Source organism: Lemur catta, chromosome X (assembly GCF_020740605.2).
Source record: "Lemur catta isolate mLemCat1 chromosome X, mLemCat1.pri, whole genome shotgun sequence".
Classification (NCBI taxonomy): domain Eukaryota; kingdom Metazoa; phylum Chordata; class Mammalia; order Primates; family Lemuridae; genus Lemur; species Lemur catta.
This window is the reverse complement of record NC_059155.1, coordinates 21,182,605-21,203,967: the sequence shown is the minus strand read 5'-3', so window position 1 is coordinate 21,203,967 and position 21,363 is coordinate 21,182,605. Positions and strand designations below refer to the sequence as shown.

The 21,363-nt window shown below is 44.3% G+C and overlaps 1 protein-coding gene across 1 annotated transcript; it reads right to left on the bottom strand.

Moving 5' to 3' along the window:
• Positions 1–829: 829 nt before the first annotated feature.
• On the bottom strand, positions 830–18,372 carry AKAP14 (A-kinase anchoring protein 14). The gene is made up of 6 exons (XM_045537819.1): positions 18,233–18,372; positions 11,680–12,326; positions 11,500–11,591; positions 4,232–4,411; positions 1,472–1,524; positions 830–929 (listed from the first exon to the last, which is right to left on the bottom strand). Exons 1-6 carry the CDS (start codon positions 18,370–18,372, stop codon positions 830–832), a joined length of 1,212 nt encoding a protein of 403 aa, XP_045393775.1.
• Positions 18,373–21,363: the final 2,991 nt, after the last annotated feature.

The following is a 21,363-nucleotide window of genomic DNA, read 5'->3' as shown; positions in this document are numbered from 1 at the left end:
GAAAGAAAAATTCATAGTACCACATCAATTATCTTTAGTGTGCTGTGTTTCTTTCCAGTGCTTAACTATGTAAATACATATTCTGATGTAAGTAATCACTCAGAGTAAAATGTAATTTTGTCTTTGGTGTCTTAAAATTTTGCAGCCAGGCAAGAGAGCTTTACAGAGAAGGTAGGAACAAGTGATGATCTGACATGAGGATGGGAAGAAGACCAGAGATAAGTAAGGATAGTGATTGAACCCATACCTGTTTCACTGCCCTCAGTCCTCAAGCCACCCTGCTGCTATCATGAGTGTGATGATGTGTTGTGGAAGGCAGCATGCCGGTTTCAGAGTTTTAAAATGTATTGTTTAGCGGTGAGGCTTAACTCCCAGTAAACGAAGGGGTCTGTGAGTAGTAAAATCCTTTAGACTGCTTATATTATGATCCATAGAACTGTTGCCATTTTGTTGTTCCCCAATGGTGCCCGTAGAGGTGTGTCTGACTAGAGACTGAGGCTCAGATGGGGGAACAAGCAGCCAAGTACCAATCTTAGTTTGGTTTGACAGGTTAATTTTAGCAGTTTTCTAAACTCAGCTCTATACCTGTAAGACCCTGAAGTGATGCATATAGTGATGGGGAAAATCTTTTAGAAAATAGAAAACAACTTACTGGTTACTTTGCTCATGTGATGGAAGTTGCAGAATGGAAAATGAATGAATGAATGCAAAAAATACAGCTGGATTGTATGCCACAAGTTTATTCAATAAATATCCTGTGGTTTGATGTGCAGTATCGTATTTTTATATATTCTAGTTAGAACAACAATCTTAAAACATTCTGTAAGAATCAGACAACATTGAGTGATGACTTGACTGACTCTATTAAAATATGTTTGGCCTCAATAAGGTCCTTCGGCCATTTATCTCGAAAGCGAGCCATTCCTGGTCTATGGAGGAAAAAAAAAACAAACACACCAAAAGCTTTTAAAATCAAACAAAACATTGAGCCAGGGATTCCCTGTTTACTATGTTACATTCCTAGTAAGCAAGAAGCCTATATTATTGGCAGGGAAGGTGGTGAGGGTTCTCTCTATCTATTCTTTACTGTGTCTTAGGCCAAGTCAATGAAAGGATTAATGAGCTTATATATAAAGATTCTTTACAAGAGCTAGTATACAAATAAAAGAGATTATTAGACATGAGTTAATTTTTATGTGTTTCCCATAGAAACAATAGATATGACCCACTTTGCTCCCACCCTACTCCAGCAACTAATCCTCAACTTCATAATTACTGAAAAAAAAGACACTAAGAAAAACAATTATCTTAAACAATGGCAGAATTCTACTTTCAGCCCCATTCTAACGGGGTGCGTAGTCCAAAGAAGAAAAGTGACCATTACGTGAATTATCTATGGCTGTGTGCTTGCTGGATTCCTGGGTATGATGACCTCCCACCCTTTTAAAATGAGTCCCCAAATATTCATTACCTTTGAAGTAATGACTGCTCCTCAAAGATATAAGAGACATCAATAGGTGCATCCTAAGAAAGAAAAGGACAACTGTCAGCCTAGACCAATCATACCAACTCTTAATTCCTTCCATCCCTACACTTGTCCACAAGTATACTCTTGAATTTCCAGAATTCATCTTCTTAATGAATTGGGAGTCTGTAGGTGGTAGTGTTTTGTCACTTCAAACCTCTGTTCCCCCGAAGAACTTTTTGGCAACAAATACCTTAAGAATCTCCACAAAATTGGAAACAAGTTGAGAGAGGCTTGTGTTCTTTATTAATAGGAGTATGAGTAAGACATTTACCTTCTTTATGTGTTCTAGCTTATTCAACTAAGTCTCTACCTCCTAGGGATGGCATGGGAATGAAATAATATAGATGAAAAAGTTTGAAAATACTTTTAAAGCAGCATAAAAATATAGGTTATAATATTATCAGCAGTCCCCACCCATTCTCACCTCCAAAATTATACCTGGAATTTTGAGCAAGAGCCATTCTCCCACGACATCTCTCTATGGTCTCTAGTATAGTCTTATTACTCTCCACCAATCTTACTTCCTAATCTCTGACCTTGACAGTTAGCAAGACAACTGATAGATGGACATATGACAAGGAGAAGTGAGATCGCCACATATTGTACCTTTTTAGATTACTCCAGGTTCCAAACACTCTGAATAGAATACATTTGTACTAAGATAGGTTGAGTATAGGACATAGTTGGCTCACTGACTGTGTGGTCATACGTAAGCCTTGAAGTTAGGCCAAGGTGCACATAACTTTTGAGAAAGGGTAGGAAGGCAAAAGAGAAATAAAATTTGTCTGTTGTGTTTCAGGCATTATGTTTGTACCAGCCCTGCTCCTCTGAGGACCCTCCTCCTAGACTCATGGATACTATATTGGCTCCTTTCATACCAGCTGTCAAATCAACATATTTCTTATTCATGGTCTACCTAGTGGCTTCAAGCAGTCATTCCTTCAAGTATGTACTGAGTGCCTACTATTTGCCAGGCCTTGTTTTACAGCAAGACAAAAATCCCTGCCTTTGTGGAGCTTGTATTCTGGTGGAAGGAGCAGACTATAACAAAATAATTAATTATATAGAATATTAGAAAGTGATAAAGTGTTATGGAAAAAAAGCATAGGACAGAAAGTGTGGGAGAGGAGGTGAGGAAGTGGGCAATGCACATGCCCAGGGGAGGTGTTCTAGTCAAAAGTAATAGCAAGTACAAAGGCCCTGAGGCAGGACTATACCTGGTTTATTTGAAGAGTAGCAAGGAGATCGGAGTGACTGGAGCAGAGTAAGTGAGGGGTGAGGAGTAATGGAAAAGCAAATATGACAAGGGATTAGATCACACAGGGCCTTGGAGGTGCTCACTCCGCAAAAGTAGTCTCAGCCAGGCACGGTGGCTCATGCCTGTAATCCTAGTGCTCTGGGAGGCCAAGGCAGAAGGATTGCTTGAGCTCAGGAGTTCAAGACCAAGCTGAGCAAGAATGAGACCCTGTCTCTACTAAAAATAGAAAAAATTAGCCAAGTGTGGTGGCGTGCGCCTGTAGTCCCAGCTACTCGGGAGGCTGAGGCAGGAGGATGGCTTGAGCCCAGGAGTTGGAGGTTGCAGTGAGCTGTGATGATGCCACTACACTCTGGCCAGGGCAACAGAGTGAGACTGTCTCAAAAAAAAAAAAGAAAGGAAGGAAGGAAGGAGGGAGGGGAGGGGAGGGGGAGGGAAGGGAAGGGGGAAGGGAAGGGAAGGGAAGGGGGAAGGGAAGGGAGTCAGTCTCTGGGCCTGCAGACTCAGTACTGCCTGGGAGCTTGTTAATAATGCAAAATCTCAGGCCCTACACCAGACCTGCTAAAGCAGAATCTTCATTTTAAACAAGATCCCCAAGTGAGTTTGTATGCAGTTTAAAGTTCAAGAAGCACTTTTGGAAAGTTTTAAACAGAAGAGTAACATTCATATTACAAAGCTCGCTCTGGCTGGCTGCTATATCGAAAAGAGACATGATGAGGGTGAAAGCAGAGAGACTGATAAGGAGGCTATTGACATAATCTTGGTAAGAACACATGGTGTCTTGGACCAGGGTGGTAGGAGCACAGTAATAAGAAATGGTTGGATTCTGGATATATTTTTGAAGGTAGAGCCAACAGGATTTCCTAATGGATTAGATGAAGTATGGGAGAGAAAAAGAAGAGTCAAGGATGACACCAAGGATTTTGGCCATCAGCTAAGATGAGGAATACTGCAGTTAGGTAAGGTTTAGAAGGGAAAATCAGAAGTTGAGTTTTAGATACAATAAGTGAGATGTTTATTAAACATCCAAGTTGGAGAGGTCTGGGCTGGAGATACAAATTTGCAGATCATAAGCTCTAGGTGGCATTCAAAGCCATGGGACTGGACAAGATAGCCAAAGAAGGGAGTATAGAGAAAAGGTCCAAGGCCTGAGTTTTAAGACATTCCAACATGAAGAGTTTGGTGTGAGGCAGAGAAACCAATAGAGACTGAGAAGGAATGGTCAGTGAGGTAGGAGGAAAACCAGGAGAGTATGTTGTTCTAAAAGCCAAATAGAAAGTTTCACGGAGGAGGGAGTGGTCAGCTATGGCAGGTGCTGCACATGGGCCAAGTAAGATGAGGACAGAAATAATGACTTAAGTTTTGCAAAAGAGGGGGTCATTGATGACCTTGAAAAGAAAAGTCTCTACTGTCACTGAAGGGAACAGGGCAGGAAAGAAAGAGCTTACCGGAGGTTTGTTTTTGTTGATCTTGATGGTGAAGTAGGCAGCAGCACTGACTTCCGCCGTGGGTGTTACAGCGGTTGGGACACTCCAGCGTACACAGTAAATGTAGTGGAAGCTATGAATTACGTCTTTTCTCCATACAAACTTTGTGCAGTTCACCCAGCGTTTTTGATGGTCCCACTTCTGTTTCATAGAAAAAAGGAAAAGCACACACAAAAAAGAAATCTTCTGTTCATGTCCTGTAGATAAATGCAGTGTATGAGAGTTAGTTACAGGCTGGGCGTGGGCTCACGCCTGTAATCCTAACACTCTGGGAGGCCGAGGCAGGAGGATCACTTGAGGTCAGGAGTTTGAGACCAGCCTGAGCAAGAGCGAGACCCTGTCTCTACTCAACATAGGAAAATTAGCCAGGTGTGGTGACATGCACCTATAATCCCAGCTACTCAGGAGGCTGAGGCAGGAGAATCTCTTGAGCCCAGGAGTTTGAGGTTGCTGTGAGCTAGGCTGACGCCACGGCACTCTCGCCCAGGTGACAGAGTGAGACTCCATCTCAAAAAAGAGAAAAAGTCAGTTACAGCTCTGTTCTGGAGTCCACTCCTAACATTTTTCACTGGGTTTCAAACTTGAGTCAACTCCCAAATATCTCCATGGGCAGAGGAGAGAAAAGGTGGAGCTGAAATGAAACAAGTGAAGAATACAAACATTTGAGATTGAGCTTTGGACTGCAGGGGCACACCCTCAGACGTGAGACTGGACAAGATAACCAAGGAAGTGAGTATACAGAAGACGTACATACACACCACCCACATACACACAGACCTTGCTCCAGACCCCTTACCTGGGAGGCAAATTTGTTATTGGAAAATAATTAGAAAGTGATTAGAACACATGCTCTGCTCACCCCAGGTGACTTAAAGGTGTGACTAGAAAGTAATGAGGCTGGTTTCAGCCATTTGTGAAAATCAAAATTCACTTAATTGCAGCCATAGGTGGTATATAAAATAAGGTCAGAAGAGGAATGAGTCAGACAATTGGATGATCCACATCCCTCTGAAAGAAACGATTTCCTGTTTGGACAAGCTTCCCCCTTTCAAAACACAAATCTTACTAGTGAAGAGTCAAGAAACAGAAAACTTCCCTTGGAATGTCTCCTTTGGGCCTATTCTTGGCGTTGAGATGGGAATACAGTCAGCTCTGCATCTGTGGGCTCCACACCCGTGGGCTCCACACCCACTACGGAGGGCCGACCTTTTCCATTCATGGTTGGTTGAATTCATGGATGGAGGGCCGACTAAGGGACTTGAGCACTGCAGAGTTCAGTATCCTCGGGGGTCCTCAAACCAATCCCATGTAGATATGAGGATCAGCTGTACACAACTAAGGTTAACTATATTATTGAAAGTATCAGCATTCATTCAGTCCTTCATCCCTTCCTTCTTTGATTAATTTGTCTACTTTTGATTAACTTTCAGTCACATCTGTTCTACCCCAAGTATGGCTCACATTGCTCCATTCTTCTCCATTCCCACTGCCGCTACTCTACTTCAGTTCTCATTGTTTCTCACCTGGACTTAGGCAGAAACTTCCTATCTAGACACCGTTATTTTTAACCTCACTTCTTCAAACCACCACACACACTGAAGCCAGAGTTATTTTCCTTAAACACAGCTTCAATTTTATCAGCTCAGTTCACAAACCTTCCAGAGCTCCCCTTTGGCAAACAAAGTGAAAATGTTTCACTGTGTCATTTAAGACCACCCACAGTCTGGATCTAATAATATGACTTTCTACCCTCATGTCACACTTTTCCCAACAAAAAGTGCATGTTCCCATTAAACTAGAAGTTGTCACTATTGCCAATATTTGCTTTTGGTCAGGGTGTTGTCATTTCTTGGGAAGCCTCTCCCTCTCACCTCTACCTGATAAAGTCCTTTTTGCCAAAACTGCCGCCTCCAAGAAGTCTTCCCGATCCTTCTTCCAACCAGATGTGATTTTGCACCCATCTTTGAACACTTGTGGAACTTGTTTTCTGCCTCTCTTTTGGCACTTTGACCCCCCGACATATACCCGTACTACATGCATGAGGAACAATCTGCCTCATAGTCTCCATATTAAAACATTGCTAGCAGGGCTGACTTATTCATAAGGCATATTGTAAGCACAGCACCTAGGGCCCACAATACTTTGAAAGGCCCACAAAAAATGTTTTCATTTCTTTTAAAGTTAGAAGAAAAAAATGAACTTTTAGGACCAATCATAATAGTCATCTTTATACCAGTGCTGTCTTAAGATAAAATTGTTCATATTTTTAAGAAGGAAGGGGCCCCAAAAGGGAAGAGTGCCTAGGTCCCACAGAAATCATAATGCAGCCCTGATTCTTAGCACAGGGCCTTGAATATAACAGGCATTCAACAAATTCAATTCAACTGGACCCCCTTGGGCTGGCTATTGGGGCACAGGAAGCTTCTGAATCAAAGGAGAGCCTGAATTTTAGAAGGTTCATATAAGGAAGGAATTGGGATAGTCTAACCATCCCAGTGGCATGGAGAGGGAGTCCAGGAGGAGATGTCAAAAAGAGTTCAGGCCATCCTTTAAAAAAAAATAAAAAGTAGGCTGGCCTGCCTCAGCTTATTTCAAACTTGTACCCAATTGGCTGTTTCAGGCAGCCGAGAGGAGCACTGGACTCAAGATTCCTTGAGATCAGGGACTGTGTCTTCTTCCATATATCATTGTTCCTTACAATAAAGGAGTCAAACTGTCAACCCCTGTGGCCCATTGGAGCATGCCCTTTTTTTTGTCAACCTTTCTATTAATGTACTGCTCAATACATTACACTTTTCCAGCCGAATGTTCAATCTATCACATAGTCACAGACTTTGTAATGTTGGAATGGTCCTTGGACATAATGTAATGAAGCCTCTCACTTTGTAGATGAAGATACTGGAGCCTAGAAATGAGTAGGGACAGTCTAATACATCGCTTGGGACTGGTACCCAGGGCTCCTGAGCAGCCAGCTCAGTGCTTCTCTGCCCCACCAGATGCCTCAATTCTGAGATTTTCTTCCTCTCAACTTGGCTCTTGGTAGTTTTTTTACCTTTTATGAACGAAAGCAGCCTTAGACATGGCATTAAATTTGACTGTTTCCATTAGGCCAGTCTCTTGCCACTTTTATCAACATGCAGGCAATAGACTTTTATGTAGCTCCAGTGAGTGTGTATTATCCTTGTGTTTTGTGACTTTTAAATAGTGCTGCTTCATAAACTCACTTCCAAGAAACAGTATCTCACTGTGCTACTCTACCATAGACGGCTTAGCCACTTACATATTATTGGACACTCAAAACCAATAGGTACCTGAAAGTATATGCACAAAACTGTTATCCATGTAAGTGACCTTCAGGAGAATAGAACTAAGTACTGTGGAAGTGAAAGGGAAACTGTCATTTTTTAATTTGTGTCTCTGCTCACTGGGATTTTTTTGTAATGATGTGTCTTATTTTTATTATAAAAATAATTTTTACTGTGTGTTAGGCGATAGAGATTCTCTAGTTTTTCTCTTATAAAGAACTCATTTGTTGGCTGGGCACAGGTTCACACCAGTAATCCCAGCACTTTGAGAGGCCAAGGCAGGAGGATCACTTGAGGCCAGGAGTTCTAGACCAGACTGAGCAACATAGCAAGACCCCTTATCTACAAGAAAAAGCAAAATTAGCCAAGCATGGTGGTGTGCACCTGTAGTCCCAGCTACTTGGGAGGCTGAGACAGGAGGATCACTTGAACCCAGGAGTTTGAGTTGCAGTGAGCTAAGATGACACCACTGCATTCTAGCCCAGGCAACAGAACAAGACCCTGTCTGAAAAAATAATAATAATGCAGTGAGCCACCATGTCTGGCCTCTGTGTTATTTTTGTCATCAGAAGGTACTACTAAACTTTGTTCACACCTGCGTCCCAGCACTTTGGGATGCTGAGGTGGGAGGTTCACTTGAGGCCAGGAGTTTGAGACCAGCTGGGCAACATAGGGAGACCCCATCTCCACACACACACAAAAAAAAAAATTAGCCAGGCATGGTGGTGCACACCTGTAGTCCCAGCTACTCAGAAGGCTGAAGTGGGAGGATTGCTTGAGCCTAGGAGTCTTGGGCTGCAGTGAGCTATGATCGTGCCACTGCACTCCAGCCTGGGAGACAGAGCATAACTCTGACTCTTAAAAAAAATGTTTTTTGGCCAGGCGCAGTGGCTCACACCTGTAATTCTGGCACTCTGGGAGGCAGAGGTGGGAGGATCACTTGAAGTCAGGAGTTCAAGACCAGTCTGAGTAAGAGCGAGACCCATCTCTACTAAATATAGAAAAAATTAGCCAGGTGTGGTGGCATATACCTGTAGTCCCAGCTACTCAGGAGGCTGAGGCAGGAGGATCACTTGAGCCCAGGAGTTTGAGTTTGCTGTGAGCTAGGCTGATGCCACTGCACTCTAGCCCAGGTAACAGAGCGAGACTGTCTCAAAAAAAAAAAAAATTTAAAAGTATATGTCCTACTATGGTGGAAAGAATATATCAGACAGACCTACGATCATAACTTCATTTTGCTGCTTAATCAGAGAGACTTTGAACAAATTGCCCAACCTCTCTGAGCCTCAAACTTCTCATCTGTAAAATGGGTGTACCGATGAGCCTACACACAGGTTTGTTGTGAGGATTAAATGAGATCATGCATGGTGAAGTGCTTAGCAGTGCTTGGTACATAATAATGCTCAGTAAATGGCAACTCCTAATTTACCATCCCTGATGTGTGGTGGACTCTGGGAAATTGGCAATAAGCTTGAGAAAGTTCTCCATCAGAAATACCTGGCTCTTGGGTGTGGTGGCTCACACCTGTAATCTCAGCACTTTGGGGGGCCGAGGTGGGAGGATTGTTTGAGGCCTGGAGTTTGAGACCAGCCTGGGCAACATAGTGAGACCCTGTGTTTGCAAAAAATAAAAAAATTAGCTGAGCATGCCTGTAGTCTCAGCTTCTCAGGAGGCTGAGGCAGAGGATCACTTGAGCCTGGAAGTTTGAGGCTACAGTCAAGTATGATCATATCACTGCACTCCAGGCTGGGCAACAGAGCTAGACCCTGTCTCAAAAAGAAAAAAGGAGATGTGTGGCACTTAGATGGTAAACCTCACTTCTGGGGCTCACTACATTAGTGGGGCTGAGAACGGTGATTTTATGTCATGAGTTATATAATGCTTTTAGCTTTTCAGTCACCTACTTTCTAATTGTCTCTGCCCTCACAGCAGCTCTACAAAGTAGGTAAGACAAATGCTTTGAGTTGGCTCTTCATCTGTGAATAAATAATGGTAATGAATAATACATCTGTTCATGTATTCAACACAAATTTATTGAGCATCTGGTGGTAGAAGAAAGGCAATAGGATAAATAAATACACTCTGGTATCTTAGGTAGAGAGAAGTGCTAAGGGAAAAATGAATCAGAGAGAGGGTTGTAATTTTATTAATAGATGAGGTGGCCAGAAGAGGCCTCAATAAGCAAGTGGTATTTTAACAAGGGTCTGAAGAGAAGTAAAGCAGTTTTTTATCTTAGGGGAGAGGGTTCCACACAGAGGGAACAGCAAGGGCAAAGGTCCTGAGGTGGAAACATGTCTGGCAGTTGAGGAACAGCAAGGAGGCTGAGTGAGGAAGGTGAAAGGGGAGAAGGTAGTAAGTTATGGGGCCTGAGCCATAAGTTGGGAGCAGGGAGGGGACTCAGATCATCTTAGGCCTTTTAGACCACTGTCAGGACTTATTTTTGCCTTTTACTCAGAATGACCAGTGGGATTTGCAAGGGGAAATTTTCCTGTTTTCTCTGTGTTCATTCTGGTCTGATTCAGGCGTCCTGAGTGCAGCGTCCAAATGGAGATGTGCTTCAGAGCAGGAAGGCTCAAGAGTAACTTGCACCATTCATCCTCACTATGCTCTAGATACCCCTCCTTACAGGAATGGTGAGTGATGCCCACTGGAGCATAGATAAAGGATGTGGAGCCAGAAATCCCTGACTTTTTCTCCTTCCCACCTGCCCAGGTCTTCCTAAGGCCTAGGAAACTGCCCTAAGGGCTGTAGGCTTTGATGGGCTAGCCAGAGGAACTGAGGCAGCTGGAACTTTTCCCAGGGGAAGGGGAGTTCACCTCTACCAGTTTCAACTGGTCTTTATTCCATGGTAGTACAATCAATGAGAAGGAATTTCAAGCCATTCTTTTTTATTTTTTCTTTTAAGAGAGATGGAAACCCACTTGATTACTCAGGCTGGAGTGAAGCGGTGTGTGACCATAGCTTAGGAGTCACTGCACCTAGCTGTCAAGCCATTCTTCTTTATTCACTCACCAGTTATGCGAAGCAACCCAGGACCTTCTTCAGAAAGCTGCCAGTGTAAGCCATGCAAAGGAATCAGAGCCACAAAAAGAAATCAGAGCCACACGTAGGCAGGAAAAAAAGGGAATTCATAAGCATATACATCTTACCATGCAGGCAATATATTCCAAAGCTAAATCAAAAAGACTTTTGATCCATCTGCACCCCCTCTGTTAACAGCATTCTAAAGTTGGTGGTGGGCTGGGCGCAGTGGCTCATGCCTGTAATCCTAGCACTCTGGGAGGCCAAGGCAGGAGGATCACTCGAGGTCAGGAGTTCGAGACCAGCCTGAGCAAGAACGAGACCCCGTCTCTACTAAAAATAGGAAGAAATTATATGGACAGTTAAAAATATATATAGAAAAATTAGCCAGGCATGGTGGCGCATGCCTGTAGTCCCAGCTACTCGTGAGGCTGAGGCAGGAGGATCACTTGAGCCCGGGAGTTTGAGGTTGCTGTGAGCTAGGCTGACGCCATGGCACTCTAGCCTAGGCAACAGAGTGAGACTCTGTCTCAAAAAAATAAATTAAATAAATAAATAAAGTTGGTGGTGGAGAACTATTTTGGAGGAACATGTCCCTCCTTAGGCCACTAGGCCCCTATTTAATGCATTAGTGTGGACAAATTGCTTAACTGGAAATATCAGATTTTCCTAGGGAAATGTAAAGTTAGGATGATACAAACACAGGGAAATACGATTGTGCTTTTCACCTTCAAAAACAATCCCACCTTGATTTTGGAACCAAGATGGAGACAATGTTTACTAACTCTAATCACCTTTTACATCATCTCCTAGGTCATCTGATCTTCAAACTTTTGATCAAACAAGAGCCTTTTTATTGTTCTTCATTCTCATGTACCAAATTGGAGTGGTCAGCTAACTTACCGAAACGAACTGCTCAATTTGTTTACGGCCCCTTTCTGCTGTGAATTCACCGTGTGTGATCCACTTGATATTTTTGATGGGGTTTTCAGCTTCTGCAAACAGGTATGAATTTGTTAGTTGCCTGCTAGTGTGGCACTACATAATGAGACAATTGTTTAGGTATTCAGACAGGATTTGTACCTTCCACAAACTTAATAGCAGCATCGATGGCATCCTTAACTAGAGCTAGAGCTACAGCAGTCACTTTGGGGTCAGCTGCTGCAGTCACATTGCTACTAGCTGCAGCAGTCACGTTGCTACTAGCTGCGGCAGTCACGGCAATCACATTGCTTCTAGCTGCATCAGTCACGTTGCTTCTAGCTGCGGCAGTCAAGTTGCTTCTAGCTGCGTCAGACACGTTGTTACTAGCTGTGTCAGTCACCTTGCTTCTAGCTGCGGCAGTCACGTTGCTACTAGCTGCGGCAGTCACGTTGCTACTAGCTGCGTCAGACACGTTGCTGCTAGCTGTGTCAGTCACCTTGCTTCTAGCTGCGGCAGTCACGTTGCTACTAGCTGCGGCAGTCAAGTTGCTTCTAGCTGCGTCAGACACGTTGCTGCTAGCTGTGTCAGTCACTTTGCTTCTAGCTGCGGCAGTCACATTGCTTCTAGCTGCGGCTGTCACGTTGCTTCTCAAGCTGCTCTTAGCTGGGGCAGTCACCTTGCTTCTAGCTGCGGCAGTCACGTTGCTCCTATCTTCGTTATCTATCTCCCCTAAGATTATGGGTATCTCATTCAATCTCACTTTCTTCTTAACTTTGACATTTTCAGTCACATTCATTTTCTTTTGCCTGAAAAAGGAAATTCAAGAAGTTACTTTCTGCACCCGTGTGTGTTTCATACATATGCACACACTCATGTAAGTACAATCTCTTGATGAATCACAAGACACAGGAAACAGTTGTTACCTCTAGGGAAGGGATTGAGGGGTTAGAGTAGGAGTGAGATATCACTGTATACCTGTTGTGCCTGGCTGCTGAGATCTGCTTTTCCTGAAAACCAAGGTTTTTCATATTCTCAAAACCATGAAGACTTAAATTGAAATGTAGTAGAATGATTTCTAACTTGTTTGGAGTGCTAACAATATTGATTTCTAGTTGAGTCTTTAATAGAACCCCAGTACCTGCTACGAGCAACTGAGAGCATATGGCTCTTTAAAGATAGTGAATTAAAATGATTAGCAGCATTATAGTAGAGGAGGGGTTGGTTTTGCAGTTTTTTTTCTCTTGGGTTTTCCAGGTACAGTGTACAATTATATCATCTCCAAGAAACTATCATTTTTACCATCTCTTTTCCAGAAACATATATCTCTTATGAATATTAGCTTTGGTTAACACTTCCAGAAAAATGTTAAATGAAAGTACAGATAATGAGCATCCTTCTTTTGTGTCTGACTTCAGTGGACTTGCTTTCTGGTGCTACACCATTAGGTATTATGCTAGTTTGTGGTTTGAGATTTATCACATCAAGAAAATATTCACAGGCAGGGCACAGTGGCTCACGCCTGTAATCCTAGCACTCTGGGAGGCCAAGGCGGGAGGATCGTTTGAGCTCAGGAGTTCGAGACCAGCCTGAGCAAGAGTGAGACTCCGTCTCTACTAAAAATAGAAAGAAATTATCTGGCCAACTAAAAATATATATAGAAAAATTAGCCGGGCATGGTGGCACATGCCTGTAGTCCCAGCTACTCCAGAGGCTGAGGCAGTAGGACTGCTTGAGCCCAGGAGTTTGAGGTTGCTGTGAGCTAGGCTGACACCACGGCACTCTAGCCCAGGCAGAGCGGAAGACTCTGTCTCAAAAAAAAGGAAATATTTAAATATTTGCTCCTGTTCTAATGAGATTTTTATCATAAATGATAGCTAAAATGTTCCCAATGCCTTTAACATCTATTGACAATGTGAAAATTGAAGTTATCAGGGCTATGAACATGAGTCCATCAGGGGTGCTAGGAGTATTTGCACATTTTCAGTCTTTTTTACATTTTTTCCCTTGAGTCTTAGATTCTCTTTCTTTCTCTGCTACTGCTTAAGTCTCTTTACTTATGAGAAATCTCTTACAGCCAGCACAGTCTATTTTATTTTATTTTTATCTTTTGCCAGCACAGTTTTAAATTCCTTGCAGGTAATCCTTGCATTGGGAGCGGGGGACTGCATGAGAGTGGATATCTCTCTCCAAAAGGGAGCTATTTATTTTCTATAAATAATAGCTCCCAATTTGGGGGTGTTCAATTGTGTTTCATTTAGCTATCACCACAGCCCTCTGAGATCATCCATTAGACACCTTCCATTTGCCCTTCCAGACCCACTCTCCCCCTATCTCTCCCTGCTCACTGCCCTGGAAGGCTAACCTGACTGGACCCGGTGAATGAGCTCTCCTGTGCCCTGTGGCTTCCAGGAAGTTCCACACAATAAGGGGATCAGGCTGAAGGGAAGAAGGTGAGGTCCAAGTATATATCCCTGGTGGCTCTTCCCACAACAGGGTTGCCTGTGGCTGGCTGCATGGAGAAGGTCCCAGTTTCTCTCAGGACAGCTCTCTCACACAACTTCTCAGTCTAGTAAGGGTAACCATTCTTTCCCCTCAATCCTTTTGGCCCCCCTGTTACTAGCCCAGGGAGCTGCACTTTCCTTTGTTTCCCTGCACTCTGGCCACACCTTGGTAATTATTCCCTTTACTTAACCCTTCACCACTATCCTCATTTTAGCATGCCTACAGTTTCCTACCAGGACCCTAAATCATAAACAGAGGACCTCTTGTTGCCATGTGAAAATGAGGAAACTAAGCTTCACACCCAGACTGTCTGGCTCCAAAACCCGTACTTGTAACTACACTGCTCTTCTCCCTCCAAGATTCAGAAAGGGTAATGGGGCTGAAGGAGCTTAGGAAATTTCACCCCAAAATATGACTCCTTGGTATAAAGAGTATTTTGAATTAAGGGCCCTTAGAGATCAACAGGCCTTGGAAGGGGCTTTCCCTCTATCTGAATAAATCAGACCCATCAAAAGGAACAATTGGCTTCCCTTCCCCTTCCCTGTTATCTCAATATATTGCAGGAAAGATGATCAAGAATGCATCCAGAGCTGGCCCAAATCATTTTAAATATAATACCTCTCTCTCAGGTTAATTTGCAGAGAGAATCATTTACAAGTTAATCTGTTTCCCCCATCCATTCATCCTCCCTAGCAACCATTTATTGCCCCTAAACAGAATTACCTCTATTCCTCCTCTCCCCCTCTCCTGTAAAAGGAGGGTATAAAAATTTCTGGACCTCATTGGGATATTGGGTAATCATTCTGTGATTCTCTTATTAATCTGCCTTAATTGTGAGTTGGTCTTTCAGTGAACTTTAGGGGAAAAGGGGAAGTTTCCCCTACCCCCACACAGCTCTGTTCTCACATTTTCATCTGGAGTCTAGAATGTGCCTACCCTCTCCCTGTGAGCCTTTGTTTGCTCTCTCAACATCATTACCGATCCCAGGTGTGGTGAATACTGCACAAGACAAAACAGTTCCCATGAACATCAGTCCAAGAATGATTTGAACAGCCTGTGAACATTCCTGTAATAATGTTGACCGGTGGTCATTTAGGCCTTGACATTAGCATTTTAAGCTGGGTTTACCTCTGCCTGAGTTCCCTGTTGCTGCAGCTGGAGGGTAGACAGGATCATCTGCTAGGGGAAATGGAATCTTTCCAGGCTGCCTACTCCAGAGCAGGAATGGTTAAAGGGTAGCAGGTGAGGGGCCTGAAAGCCCTTAACACTAGAGAACTGGCTCTCCCTAGCCCATAGGTCATGATGATTTGGCCAAAGCAATTTGCTATAAATTCTGTAGTTAAAGACAGCCACACAAAAGTTTTTTGTGAATTGGTGAATTCAGTAGGCTTTGGTGAGGTAGCCAGGCAGCAACTTGATCTTCAGAAAATTGCCCATTTGGTGGCTTGGTCGTTCACTGACTTGGCTTTCAGCAAATTGCCTATTGATAAATGGACTAGAAACCAAATCTGTGACCTCCAACACTAAGCAAATGGGGTGAGGACTTTATGCATGAAAAGACCTTCTTAAGACCTTCCTGGGGAGCCCTGTGCTATAGCAGGAGAGGGAAAGTGGAGAGCAGAGCCCAGGAAGAAGCTCACTTTTTATCCTCCCACGTCTGTAGGCAAGCATCATTCTTAAGCCTCCCTCCTACTGACCTTGCCTAGTTCTTTCTCTTCCCTTCCCTTCGTAATAAGAGGCCCAATGGGCAGGATGAATGAGAAGAGATGGGGGCATGGTCAGATTTGGGGTCTGGATGATGAATAGGGAGAACCACTGTAAGTCCTTTTTGTGGGCTCCCCCACCCCTAAGGATTCACAGTACCTGAGTAACCAGATCCTTGTTTGAAGCAGTAGCAGGTGGTAGCTGGGGAAGTTTCAGAAGGAGTCTCTAAGCAGCTTTTCCGCAAGATCCCCAGACAGAATGTTTACAGGTGCTGCCAGGGCAACACCAATTCAACCAATGGGAAGGAAGCCCACAAGTTTCTGACTCCTGTTAACAAAGGCGGGTGAGATAGTGAGGTAAAGAGGAGGAGAGTCAGTCACTGCAACTGTCTAACCTCAATAGCAGGACAAGCTGTAGTAGCCATACCTAGGTTTTTTTCTTTTTCTTTTTCTTTTTCTTTCCTCCACATTCAGATCACGGAGACTTTTCAGCAGCAGATGAGCTTGCAGAGCTGTGCCAGGAGGAGCACTGATGCTAAGCCTCACAGCTGGTATGTTTAGGGTATCTTTATGATGTGTCAGGCACTGTGTTAAGCCTTCAGTGTATGTTAAGTCACTTTCCCCTCACAATGGCACCAGAAGGTAGGTATTAGTACTTTCATATTACAGTTGAACAAACTGAGGCACAGAGAGTGTTAAGTACATTGTTCTAAACTCAAACCCAGAGATGTCTGACTTCATTGACTGAGCTTTTACTTTTTTATTACCAAATTCTGAGGTTAGGACTGCCATTGTATACTTGATTATTTTCAAAGATGTCTTTTATGAATCAAGGATGAAAGAGTATACTATAATGGTTATTAGCACAGACACAGGAACAATTTACATAACATTTTTCTTTCTGTTTCCTTGTCTATAAAATGGGGACAATAATAATGCCTACAGAATAGGGTTTTTATGGGGCTCAAACCAGACAATTCATGTGAAGACTGAGCACAATGCCTGGTACATCATAAGCTTTCTCTATAATGGTTAGATATTTCTAGTATTATTAATAGTAATAGTGTTGTAAATGGTATTCTTTTAAATGATCTTAACTGGTGAAATGAAAAGTTAATGACCTTATGTCAGGACCCAGTTTTATTTTCTTAATTAATTTCTGAATTCCCCGAGTCTGAGAACCTCTGCCCTTAACTATGCTCCACAGATGGAGTGGTTGCTCACCATGAGACAATGGATCTCAATCCCAAAAAAGGAAGAAAAGTGCCCTGTGAAGTGTCTTTATCCAGCAAGAAGTGCTGAGCTCACTGCCTGGAAGACATCACGTACTTTGAGGTCCCGTACTTGGAGATCATGCTGTGGACATGGAGTTGTGAGGTAGGTGAATGGGCATGGGGAGGGGGAAGTGTGGGAGGCAGTGTTGCTTAGTAGGAAGAACATAGACCCTGAACACAGATGGAAGGTTTCACATCCCAGCTTTGCCACGTACTGGTGTGATGTTGTGACTTCAAACAGATTGTTTCACCTCTCTGAGACTCTTGTGTACAATAGGGATCTTAATAGTCACTTCACGGGGTTGATGAGAAGAGAAAATAAGATGATTCATACAGAGAACTCAGATCAAGGATGGGCACACTGGAAATGCTCAATAAACGTTAGTTATCACAGTCACGATGAGGACAAGACTAGCCACAACAGACAGAATCCAAAAGCAGAGGAATCAGAAAGAACCTGCTGTGACAGAGGGAATGGCCTGAAAAAGGGTAAAATGTTTTATGAGTTGTCCCTGTAACTGCCCCCCCTCTCTTTTTGAGAATTAAAAACTGCATCCCTGCCTGAGGCTAGTAATCAGAGGGTCAGGGGAGTGTTCTTTGTACCACAGGAGATGGCTCAACAGAATTTTCTGGGCAGAGGTTAGGAGAGTGTCTCCACAGGAGATGCTATAGTGAAATAGCAATAGCCCGAAGCTGTATGAGGAAAAGTGGCTGTTGAATGGAACCTTAAATTATTATACTATCTTACAACTGGAATTACTTTGTCAAAGGTCAGGTAAATGGGACAAGACCCCATATATACAATCTTTCGTGCAATTGCATAATAAAGAGGCTGAAAGGCTGGGTGATAAAACTGGGGAGGAATTAACCAGGTTGGATCCAAACCTCCCACTCCCTTGCCACCAGCTCCCCAGCCACTGGGGAAGGCACCTTGGGCTTGGCCACACTTGAGCTCACACTGCTGAGGCCCCACTCTTCGTCCACTGTGGGCCTTCTCAATTCTTTGGTTTAATTAAAACAGTTGAGTTCTGCTGGTCCACACCAGTTCTTAGTTAACTGCTGGGTGCTGGATGAGGCAAGGTGCTGCTCAGAACTATGGCCCCAAGGGCAGACCCATTGGGTGGGGGAACCAGTCCATGCCAGGCCCACCAGGGCAGCTGCAATGCCCACTACAGCTGGGGCCTCCAGTGTGGTGGTCACGGAATGCACCAACGGGAGCAGCTTTTCCCCCACCGAAGCTCTGCAGCTGGCCTGGTATGTGGCCCCGCATGGAGCCAGGCCCGGGGCAACTTCTGCTGCCCACAATCGCTGCCATCTTGGCACCACGAGAGGGGCTGGGGAGGGAGCAACTGGAATCTGTTCTTCAGTCCCATGCCCGCTAGGTTATGACTTGGGAGCGGGAATGGTCTCTCCTTCTAAGACCTGGCATGGAACTCAATTTGGCCAGAGGGTACCCATAGCCAGGGCAGGGCAATTTGCATTTCAGCAATATCAGATAGGGGGCTTGAATGTGCAAGGTCAGCCGGCAGGGTATTACTGGACTTATACAAAATGGGATCCTAATGCTGACCATCCCTCTGAATTTTTGGAATGCATCTATCAGGCATATGGGAAATATACAAATGTGGATCCTGAGACCCCTGAAAATATGCACATGGTTAATATGACCTTTATAGGGCAGAACACTCCAGATATAAGGAGCAAGCTATAGCATGTGGAAGGGGCAACTGGCATAAATCCCTCACAGCTTGTTAATAGTGCCTTTAAAGTATATAATGCTAGGGAAGAACAGAAACAGAAACCTACGTGTGTTCTGTTAGCTGCGCCAACAAAGGGTCCTTTGAGAACAGTCAAAAGGAAAGGGTGGAAAAAGTTGCCCTAGGTTGAAATATAATCAGTGTGCTTTTTGTAAAAAAAAAGGAAGGATGTTGGAAAGAACGCTGTCCAAAATTGCAAAGGGCTCCAGGTAAAAAGAAACCCCCAGGAGAACAAATGGTTTTTTGAGTCCAGGACTCAGATGAAGAAGGAGGGGGCCCTGCCTTACTAGTGGCTCCAATCCAAATATCCCCACAGAAGCCCCAGGTATGATTGACAGTAGGGACTTGATTAGCACTAAGCCACGTGGGCAGAAGCAGTCTGGGTCCTCCCCCTTGGCTGCCTCCCTGACTGCCTGGCACCAACTGTGCATGGCAGCGGCGCTCTGTGGGGGGGGGGGCGGGGCAGCGGCAGAGGCACTCATTGCTGCAGGCCCAGGAGGCAGGCCCCAGGGAGCCACCACCGGAGCAGGTGCTGCTCCACTGGCGACTCTGGCGACCCCTGCGTCCTCGGTGGCCACACCAGACCTGGGTGAGCAGCGGGAGCACCAGGAGCTGTTCCAGAAGTGGCAGAAGCTCAACTCCGAGGGCACCACCAAAGCTCCTGCTGGCTTTGAATACCAGGGCCTGGTGAAGCACACAGGAGGTTGCCACTGCGGAGCAGTTCATTTTGAAGTTTGGGCCTCAGCAGACTTGCACATCGTTGACTGCAACTGCATTTGCAAGAAGAAGCAAGTTCTTTTCCTCCTGAGGTCTACCGAAAAGTGAGTAAGGGTATATAGACCAATGGGACCCTGGGACATGCAGAAAGAATTTAAATTCCTCATGCCAATGAGTGTAGATAGATACACTGCTGGTGGGACTGCAAACTAGTACAGCGTCTGTGGAAAGCAATATGGAGATACCTCAAAGAGCTACAAGTAGAACTACCATTTGATACAGGAATCCCATTACTGGGCATCTACCCAAAAGAACAAAAGACATTCTATAAAAAAGACATCTGCACTAGAATGTTTATAGCAGCACAATTCACAATTGCAAAGATGTGGAAACAACCCAAATGGCCATCAATCCATGAGGGGATTAATAAAATGTGGTATATGTATACCACGGAGTTCTAGTCAGCCACAAAAAACAATGGTGATCTAGCACCTCTTGTGTTATCCTGGATAGAACTGGAGCCTATTATGCTAAGTGAAGTATCCCAAGAATGGAAAAACAAGCACCACACGTACTTACCATCGAATTGGTATTAACTGCTCAACACTTAAGTGCACATATAGTAATAACATTCATCGGGTGTTGGGCAGATGGGAGCAGGGAGGAGGGGATGGGTATATACACACCTAATGAGTGCAGTGCATCCATGGGGGATGGACATGCTTGAAGCTCTGACTTGGGTGGGGCAAAGGCAATATATATAACCAAAACATTTGTACCCCTGTGATATGCTGAAATAAAAAAGATTGTGTCTACTCTCAATCCTGCCACCCTGTTACCAGCTGAACAAAAAGAGCCTTTACAACTGGCAGAGTTGCTAAGAAGCCACTAAACGTGATCTGTTCCTTGGGTCCTTGATACCCCGGCTAGATTTAGATCAATATAAACCCCTTTAAAACTAAAGACTGGGGCTCTGACATTTGGGATGACACTGCTAAGTGGAAACAGAGTTCTCATTGACTCATTCTCCTACCGGAAGCCTTGGTTCAGCCCCTTATGAGGTACCTACATGAATGTACACATTATGGGTGTGATGCCTTAATGGATTTGGTGGGACCTCATTTAAGAGGACCCCATTTGCAACAAACTATTTATGTGCTCAAAACAATTCAAAGACAGAAAAGTGACCTGCTGCACAGGGAACCCAACATGTGTGGACCCACCCTTTCAATGATTGGCAAATTGATGTCACTCAGATGCCTAAACTTGTATTAGTAGATACCTTTTCAGGCTGGGTAGAGGCTTATCCTACCCGAACAGAGAGACTGTCTGAAGTTACCAGAATCCTTCTGAAGGAACTCTGAGATGGGCTCCTACCAGGAGCTGCTGTCCCAGGACAAGGCTTTTGCCGGGTTCCTGCACACATACACCAGCATGATCGTCAGCAGTCCAGGGAAAGAGGCCAAGCAGATGGAGAACGGCGTGATGGTGATGGACACCATGGGCAGGCAGTTGCAGAGACAGCTCAGCAGCTCTTCTTCCTACAGCAGGGACGTCAGCAGGCACCACAACAGCACAGTCGTGCTGCCGAAAGCTGGGGCCAAGAAGAAAAAACCTGGAAGTTGATGGAGGCAGATGAGGCTCAGACAGGGAAGGTCAAGCTGTCTGTGTCCTGGGACTACATGAAGGCCATCGGACTGTTCATCTCCTTCCTGAGCATCTTCCTCTTCTTGTGTAACCACTTTGCTACCCTGGCTTCTAACTATTGGCTCAGTCTCTGGACCAATGACCCCATTGTCAACAGGACCCAGTAGCACATTAAAGTCCTTCTGAACATCTGTGGATCCCTGGACATTTCACAAGGTATCACCGTGTTTGGCTACTCCATGG